The sequence below is a fragment of the Charadrius vociferus genome, unplaced genomic scaffold (genome assembly GCF_000708025.1).
Source record: "Charadrius vociferus isolate BGI_N301 unplaced genomic scaffold, ASM70802v2 scaffold260, whole genome shotgun sequence".
NCBI classification, from domain to species: domain Eukaryota; kingdom Metazoa; phylum Chordata; class Aves; order Charadriiformes; family Charadriidae; genus Charadrius; species Charadrius vociferus.
The window spans coordinates 1,172,759-1,181,608 of record NW_009646410.1 but is presented as its reverse complement, the minus strand read 5'-3'; the positions used below and the strand labels follow the sequence as shown (position 1 = coordinate 1,181,608).

The 8,850-nt window shown below is 56.3% G+C and overlaps 2 protein-coding genes across 2 annotated transcripts in view; both read right to left on the bottom strand.

Moving 5' to 3' along the window:
* XYLT2 (xylosyltransferase II) overlaps positions 1–4,622 on the bottom strand; it is a 17,866-nt gene extending 13,244 nt beyond the window's left edge. Inside the window, exon 1 of the mRNA XM_009880156.1 lies at positions 4,557–4,622. Coding sequence (XP_009878458.1) covers positions 4,557–4,622 — 66 coding nt within the window. The remainder of the gene's footprint in view (positions 1–4,556) is intronic.
* A 220-nt stretch (positions 4,623–4,842) lies between these two features.
* LOC104282072 overlaps positions 4,843–8,850 on the bottom strand; it is a 4,933-nt gene continuing 925 nt past the window's right edge. Inside the window, exons 2-5 of the mRNA XM_009880143.1 lie at positions 8,480–8,833; positions 7,642–7,709; positions 5,260–5,397; positions 4,843–4,977 (exon numbers count right to left, since the gene is read on the bottom strand). Coding sequence (XP_009878445.1) covers positions 4,843–4,977; positions 5,260–5,397; positions 7,642–7,709; positions 8,480–8,833 — 695 coding nt within the window. The remainder of the gene's footprint in view (positions 4,978–5,259; positions 5,398–7,641; positions 7,710–8,479; positions 8,834–8,850) is intronic.

The following is an 8,850-nucleotide window of genomic DNA, read 5'->3' as shown; positions in this document are numbered from 1 at the left end:
TGCTCCATGACCTTCCTGGGCAGATGCTGCAGATAGAGCGGGGGGAACGTCGCGGCCTCGGCTGCCCGCGGGGTTTTAAGGGGAAGAGGTTGAGATAAGAGGGGCTCCCCAGGGTGCGGGAGGAGCTCCGGTGGAGGTTTCCCTGGGACCCCATCCCTGGAGGTGTTGAAGACCAGGTTGGACGGGGCTTTGAGCAACCTGGTGGAATCCCTGCCCATGGCAGGGGGGTTGGAAATCGATGATCTTTAAGGTCCCTTCCAACCCAAACCATTCTATGATTCCCCTTCTACAGGAGGAATTTGGTCCGTGCCTGTAAAGGCCGAGAGCTGCGGGACTGCCTCAGCATCTCCGCACCGGCAGGAAAAGGCTCTCCACGTGCAAAGGCGAGAGACCTCCCTGCAGATTTAACGGTGTTTAGAGGCTGTTTATCAAAAAAACAAGCCGGAGGCGCTCCGACAGCCTGTCACTTCGCAGCTTGCCGGGCAGCAGGAGCAGTTTGGGAAGCAGTTGCGCAGCCCCCGGGGGGGTGCAAGAGCTGTGCCCCCCCACGCCAGCTGCTTCTTCGTGAGGGTACCTGCCCCAGCAGCGTCCCTGGGGAAGGGGGAGCACACGTGATTTCTGGTGGAGAGGAGGGAAGTGCTCCAAGGAAAGGTGCAGGTGCTCCCCAAATCCTGCCTCCTCCCCAGATGGGCTGGAGCGGAAAGCTGGCTGCAGCTGTCCCGGTGTGAGGACTGGTGGCCAGCCCAGCCTAAACTATGACAGCACCCTTAGTTTATGGTGGAGGGGGGGTAAAACGTGTGGCTCCAGCCAGCATCCCCCCGGATAACTCCTCTCCCCTGCATTATTATACCTGCCGCTCACATAACACTCAAGTTCCTGCCAGACCGTGACCAAAACCATTTATTACACCAGTTATTTAAACTCAGTTATGGCGCAGCTTCCTTAGAAAAACCCCGGGCAGCAACAAGCACGCCTCAGCCCCAACACAGGCTCCTCTGCCTGCACAGCCCTCTGCTCTTTTCACCCTCGGGTTCAACCTCGTGGCTTAAACCAGCCCGGAGCCAAAGAAACCCCAAGGAGCAGAAGACAGACACCCACCTCCTGGTTATGGAGCCAAGGCTTCCCCGCGGCTCTGCCTCGTTTGCTCTCCTGCTGCCAGGGAGGGGGCATAAAAGTGGGGTTGGCAGCGGCACCCCGTCTCCTTAGCGCGGGCTCTGCACTTGGCTGCTTGCGTGGTCTCCCCTTCCTTAAAATCTTGCTGTGGCAGGAGCAGAAGAAAAGCTGCTTCTCTGCTTGGGTCGCCCTATCTGCTCATCTCTCCTTGTGGGGGCTGTGCAGGCTACAGGAATTCATTAATGAGCCAGGCAGGGGGGAGTTCTCCTCGCTCTATCCTGCTGGGGTTTGTCTCTCTCCCCAGCTTCCCGCGGGCTCCCGGTTTCACAGAATCACAGAATGGTCAGGGTTGGAAAGGACCTCTGGAGATCATCTAGTCCAACCCCCCCGCCAGAGCAGGGTCACCTACAACAGGTTGCACAGGAGGGCGTCCAGGTGGGTTTGGAATGGCTCCAGAGTGGGAGACTCCACCACCTCTCTGGGCAGCCTGTTCCAGTGCTCCACTACCCTCAAAGTAAAGAAGTTCCTCCTCATGTTAAGATGGAACTTCCTATCTTCAAGTTTGTGCCCATTTCCTCTTGTCCTACCACTGGGCACCACCAAAAAAAACCTGTTTGCCCAGGTACCACTTTTCTCTCCAGCAAGATTCAGTTGCTGCTTCTGGAACAGGCTGCCCAGGGAAGTGATTGAGTCGCCATCCTTGGAGGTGTTTAAAAGACGGGCAGACGTGGTGCCGAGGGACATGGTTTAGTGGTGGGTTTGGCAGCCTTCCATTGACGGTTGGACTCGATGATCTTCAAGGTCCCTTCCAACGTAGACGATTCTATGATTTTATGACTCTGTCTTCCCACCCTGCCCAAGGGAAGACTTTTCTCTGCTGCTGAGCACCCGTGAGTATTAGCAACTTTTGTTATAGAGTATAGAAGTATTCGAGAAGTCATCCTCTCTACAGCTGAACCAGTTATGGGGGTTCAGTGTGTGAAATACGAGTGTGATGGAGGGCAGGTGGAGAAGGGAGCAGGACTATGTGCAATGAGGTGGATGTCAGGGAGCATCCCTGCCTGGCTGTGCCCGACTCCCTCACCCGTGAGGTTCACTGCTGGGTGTGAACAACAGCACTAGAAACTGAGCCTGGCTCTGAAAATGAATTTCCAAAATACTCCTGCATCCATCCCCCTCCCGCTGTCCCTCTTCGCTGGGGCTCTGCCCTGGAGGAGGTGGTGGAGAAGCGGCTCTTGGTGCTTCCAGAAAAAATGACTGTTGCCTCTCAGGAAGGGGCGAGTTACAAGAAGGCTTGTGCACCGCGATAGGACATCTCCACTTCCAGCTGACTCCTGCAGCCAGAGCTCAGAAATCATGATTTTGGGGCAGAGCTGGTTGCAGAGTGTAAATCAGCATCCCTGTCCCTGAAACCAGCCCGGCTGCACGGAGCTATAGCGCCCGAACGTCCGTGGGAAGGGAAAACTCGTCTCTCCGGGCAAAACCATATGCGTGGGACCATGTGCATGGAAGAGTTCACGTTTTCTGCTCCTGGCCCCGTTTTCATCAGGAGTCAGCCCTTCCAACACCAAAAGTGCAGAGGTTTCACCCGCCAGGCGTTATTTCTGTCATGCCGACAGCTGCTCTGAAACACCACTGACGCTGGAGAAAAGGCAAATTTCTCACACGCTTAAAATTACCAGAGAAAACTTGAAAGTCTTCAGATATTAAAACTTTGGTGCTCAAAATGGCTCTTGCAGAAGGTGCTGCTGAACACCCCACCTCTGCACGCCCCGAGGAACCCGCACCCTCTGCCCCCCGCACCTCGCCGTCACACAGCCGGCAGCTATTTCTGCCTTAGTGCTGCTGCAAGGGCTTTAATTTAAGGAAGCCATTTAGTTCTTTTTTTAAAGCATGAAAACTACCTCCAGATATGGCATAATGGGACCTGCTTCCCTAAAAAAAAAAAAATCCGACTGATTCCTCCTCCTGACTCCTTCAGAGAAGGGGTGTTATTATCTCCAGTAATAAATGGAGAAGCAGGAGGAGCAATATGAGATTTTCTCTTTTTTTCCCCAGTTCCACATGAAATTTGCGGCAGAAGAAGTTTGTCCGCGTGGGTGCGGAGGGGTTTGCTTTCCCTTTTTTTTTTTTTTTTTTTTTTCCCCAGCAATGGCTGGGGTCTGGCTGGATCGTTTTCATTGCAAATTGCAATGATGCTTGTCTGTGCCATCGCTGTTTGTTCCCCGCGTGCATTCAGCTCCTGACTGAACACAGGAGGAATTTTGCTTATGTAGAAATATAACCTTATATAGGAATATCCTATAGGAATAACCACAACTGTCGTCCCACAGACATTTAATTCCAGCTGCCTTTGGTTTTGACAGAGCAGCGGTGCTCCACGTGGCCTCTTGAATAAAATAATTACAAAAATACTGACACAAAGCTTTGCAGCAGTTAACAAAGTTAACGAATTCTCTCCAAATGAAGCCTTGAAATACATTCGGCTCAGCCTCACAAACAGATGCCCATCCCCGTGACTTATTTTTTGGAGGAGTGGGTTATCATGATGGATGAATTGCCCGGCACTGGGCAGGAGCAGAGGGAATGTGCACAGAGGAGGGCACTGGCACGCAGCGGGCAAGACTGTGCCCAAATTGTGGCCCCGTGGGACGTCCCGTGAGGAGCGGTTCCACAGCAGCGGGTGGTGGGGCTGGGAAAGAGGAAGCGGGTTCATGCTGGAGCAGCACAGTCCTTCCCCTTAAAGATCTGGGTTCCCACGCTGCTGGAGTCCACCTGGGCACCAGCGAGGGGCCGGACATGCTTTTGGGGTGAAACTCTGAAAAAAACCCTTTAGTGGGCTGGGAAACTGCTGCGCAAATACAGCCAAATACGGCGTTAGATCCTATCAGATTCTCAGTTGCTGTCACCGATAAAGGAGCGATACTTCACCCAGAAGAACGTACTTAGTGGCTGCCGGCAAATAAATTATCAGCAAAGCAGAGAAGAGCAGGGTCACGGTTACAGCCCGTCCCAGTGCTCCCAGCTGGAGGGTCCTTGGGGGCGGTGGAGGGGAGAGAGCAGGAGCAAACCTCCCTGGGGGCTGTGGGAGCAGGGCGTTAGGAGGAACCGCTTCCCAGCAGCTGCGCAGGAGGGATGGGAGCACCTCTGCCATCTCCTTTGCACCGAGACCCTATCTGCACAGAGATCCGGTATTTGGATATAACAAATGCATTTGGATGTAACGTTTCCCGCTGTCCTGTTGCCCAGGAGCTGCCCGCTCTGCCCGGCATCGCCATGAATAAGAGCCAGTCTGAGGCGACCAGCAGGTTTGGGAGCTGCAGCCCATGTGAATAACGTAGCCCAGAGGGGGAAAGCAGGGTGGGCGGTGGGTGCAGGGAGCCAGGCAGCCCACCCGCAGCCCCCAGCCCACCCTCGCCTCCTGCCGCCGGGCTCTTCCACACCTTCTCTGGCCGGTCTCTGGCCTGGGCTACCCCAATGCAAAGGCAGTTTTTTATTCCCAGCACCATCGCTTGGATGGGTGAGGTCTCCAAATGCAGGGGGATGATTTCCTCCTCATCCCGCTCCGCACCTCCTGCTCAACCTCATGCTCTTCAAGGTTGCTCCAAGGAAACGTCCGAGCCTACGAGAGCAGCAGCTCCCCTGTCAGGCCAGCTCCTGCCTGAGAGGAAAGCCAGCCCGACCCTCTGAGTGTGTCCCGCAGGAGCAGCCCGCGGGGCCGGGACCGGCTCATGCCCTCCGCACTGCGCTGTGGGGCTCTTCTCTGGGCCGTGGGACTGACGGCACGTTGGCGTAGATCTCCTGGTTCTTCGGCGGGGACTTCCGCACTCTGGCATACATAGCATCTTTTTCCTCTTCCAAATTCTGGGGAAGGAGGGGGATAAACAGAAAACATCCTTTACAGGGCTATTCCAGGGCAACACCATCTGCTGGAACCTCTCTTGGCTGCTTTAAGCACCCAGGAGCAGCCGTGGGAACCGGAGAGGGTGCCCACACTACCCAGGGTCATTTGCACCCCAGCGCGGCATATCCCCTTTGTGGCCCGCTCTGTGCCCACCCAACCCATCCCGCTGCCCACGCCGTTGCCCACCCGCCCCAGCTTTCCACCTTGCACCTTGAGCTCGGCGCTGCTTTGCGTTCTCCCACCTCATAGCTCGGGTTGACCTCCGTGTATTCGGTCGTGGTGTTTACCAAACCGCGGAAAGCCTCGGCATTGCTGTACAACTGGCTCTCGGCTGTGCCCCTGCGGTGCTTAACGTCCGCGTAGTTCAAGGTATCCTCTCCCTGACACGTGAAGGAGAGGGGTGAGCTCTTAACCTATCGCGGCTCCCCTGCCTGCAGCCCCTGCCTGCAGCCCTGCCTGCAGCTGGCAGGGATGGGAACATCTCCCGTCCTGAGAGCCGACACGGCTGCAGGAGCACTGGGGGAAAATTAAACCCCGCAGCAAGGGCTGGTTCAACATTTCCCGGGGGAAATCCGGTTAGTGACACCGGCCCCTCCTCGAAAGCCGGCAGAAAACATTAGAAAATACTTCCCAAGCAGTGACCGAAAATCAGCTGCCCAACAGCCTCCTCAGGTGTGCTCTGCTGTGGGTTCCTTCACCCCGAGAAGCGGCTCCCCTGCTTGGAGGGGCTTGGGGAGGAACCTCTCAGCCCTAAATCCTAAATTCCCTTCTCAGGAATACTCCACGATAGTCACACCAAATCCCTGGTCGGGTCTTCCCGTTGGCGAATGGAGCCCGAAGGATCCCTCCCAGCCTAAACGGCCATGAGCCTGGCTGAAAGCACTCGGATCAGGCAGGTTGTTGGCTCAGCTCAGGGTGCAATGTTTCCCCTCCCCAGGTGAGCTCGGAGCACGATATTCCAAGACCACATGCGGATTGCCTTACTGTATGTGATGCGCTGTGAATCCCGTCCATCTCTACAGCTGCTGCGGAGAGGGCTGGATGAAGCACGGACGTGGTTAGACACGAGTGAAACCAGAGGAAAAGAAACTTATTACAAAACTGCGCTGCTGCTGCAAATCTTGCTGTAAGCAGGAAGGGAACCTGTTGCCCTGTCAGACATCTAAACTCGAGCAGTTCTTCAAATAAAACCGGACCCCACCTGCCAGGTGGTGATGTCCTCTCCTGTCCCTCCCCATCCTTCACGCTGGCCTTAAACTTTGCAGCAAGCCTGGCCTGAGCAACACAGCGCATCTGGAGAAGCCAACGGGGCTCAGACAAACTCCAGCGGGTGCTGTGCCAGGCAGCACCCATCCCGAGAGCCGCCCTTCCCCGCTCCCGCAGGGATGTGAACCATGCGATGGTCCCACCGCTCCCTCGGGGGAAAGAGACCTCCTCGGTGGAGGTCTCAGTGATGGACTGGATGGATCAGGCAGGGAATGGGGGAGAAACAAGAAATATAGAGTAAAAAAAATAATATAGCAGAAGACGGGCTGGTAGAGAAACAGGGGGTGCGTGGCAGCGAGAGCTTTGCTTACCCTTCTTCCTCTTCCTGGACAGTATTACCAAAACCCCAGCAGCAATTGCAAGCAAAAGAAGAACGATGATGGTGCCTGGAATGAGAACATGCTCAACCACATCCAAGCTGCAAGAAAAAAAAAAAAAAAGAGTTTCTGTTCTCACACTTCTCCTCAGAAGCAGACTCGGGGGGCAACCAGCACGGAGCAGGTGTGGGGAGCAGCGGTGGGTGACGGGGCTTCCTCGGGAGGAAGGGAAGCAGGCGTAGGGGTGCTCAGGCTGCAAGCTGGGCACGGAGCAAAGCCGGCTGAAAACTGCAGAAGCAAACGGACACGCGGGTCTGAGAGCTGCTGTGTCTTCGCTATTTTAACGATGAGTTCTTGCAACTAATTTTACTCTGGTTTAGCTCCACTATTTGTTGACCTTGTTGTAATGGGCAACCAGGCAAGGTCCGTGCATGTGCCACCCCTCGAGCGTGCTGACGGGAAGCCTCAGCTTTGCCCGCTTCCTGCATGGCCTCCAAGAGGCAGGAGAGGAGGGAGGAAGCTCTGCCGCTCGGGTCTCGTGCTTTATCAACCATCTCTGCCATGTTGCACATGACTACAAAGCAGAACAGGACCCAGCCCAGCACTGGGGTTTCCCACAAACAAACAGTCCCTCTGAGTTTTGGGGAAGGAAACGGAGCCAGTGCTGCAGCCAGAAATTACTTCTCGCCTGGTGATGACCTGTGCCTGGCTTAAGCTGCAAGATGGACAGGGGACAAGCAGGGCTTTGCCAGGGCCAAGCGACCAGCGCTGCTGGGATTATTTCCCATGTGGAATGGCTGGCTGAGAGGACGAAATGCTGGTCTCTAAAGGCAAAAGCAGGAGATTTGAATCCTTAAGGGAGGTGTGAAGAGCCTGGAGGGCTGCAGGGCTCCAGCTGCACCAGAGACCTCATGGAGGAAGGCGGCTGCTGCGGGCAGAAGCTGGTACTCACTGTGGAGGGCTGGAGCCTTTGGGGTTGGAGACATCTGATCCCGGTTGCACAGCTTGTCCCTGGGGAGTTGTCTGTGTGGGGACTGATACAGAGCTAGTGAGATCGTTGTCCTCAGCGGTTGGGGAATAGGGTGATGCTGTGGAGGAAGGAGTAGGGGCTGTAACAAAAAGAGGAGAGGTCAGCCAGTCTCCCTGCCTCCGCTGGGGAAAATGCTGCAGGTTTTGCAGTGAGACAGAAGTGACCCACTTACCATCACACCAGGAGATGCTGCGTCTCCTCGGCCACGTCCAGAGCACGCTCCTTGAGGTGGGAGGGCTCTAACCCCCTGCCCGGAGGCTTTTTGTGGTCCCAGTATCCCCCCAAAATGCGCACACGCATGCATGCACGCAGCAGAGTACACCTGGCAGGGAAGGGGGTCTGGCACCGCATGCCCAGCCCAGTACTAACACAACAGCCCCATATAAGTGTCCCACTGCCGGGGCTGGTCCCTGGCGAGGGGACAGAAAGGGACAGTCCCTAAGCCCAGGGCCTGGTGCCCACAGGCACTGGCTGCTCCAGAGGAGGAAATGGGGTGGCACGAGGGGGTGAGGAACTCCCTGGTGTTATGAAATAAGGCAAGGAGAGCAGACAGGGCCAGCAGGACCCGATGAGAGGGGGAAATGGGGCATGGAGAGCAGGATGCTGCCCTAGAAAAGGGGGTGGCTCACCCTGGGGTGCTGAGGAGGGGCCGTGGTGAGACCTGGGCATGGGGAATGGGTGAAGGTGGTACCTGCTGTGGTAGAAGCCTGCCAAGCCCTGGTACCACCCTGGGGCTGCCCCACAGGACCTGGGCACACACTTCCTCTGGGCTGCCTCTCGCTGCAGCCCCTGCTCCCAGCACTTGGAGGGGACACCACCACTGGACCTGGGGAACCCAAAAGTACTGACCTGGGGACACAATCACCTCTACACCATGACTCTCATCAGGCCGGAATGTGCCCCTTCGCACCCCGCAGAAGTAGGTGCCCGTGTCACCCTCAGCCAGGTCCTCCACAGTCACCGTGAATATCTTCCGTGCACGATTGTCGCTGATGGAGAATCGGTCCCGCCGCACCACGGGCTGCAGCTCCGAGGTGACGACAATGTCATCAGCACAGGTTAAAAGAAATTTTGCCAGATAGCACCAGAATTTCGGCTTCATCTCATCGCCGCGCTGGTATCTGCAGTTCACCGACAGGGACCCCCCGAGGAATCCCAGCACGGTGCGGGGCCCCGTCACCGCCCAGCAGCCTGCGGAGACACACGGAGCCGCGGGAGTG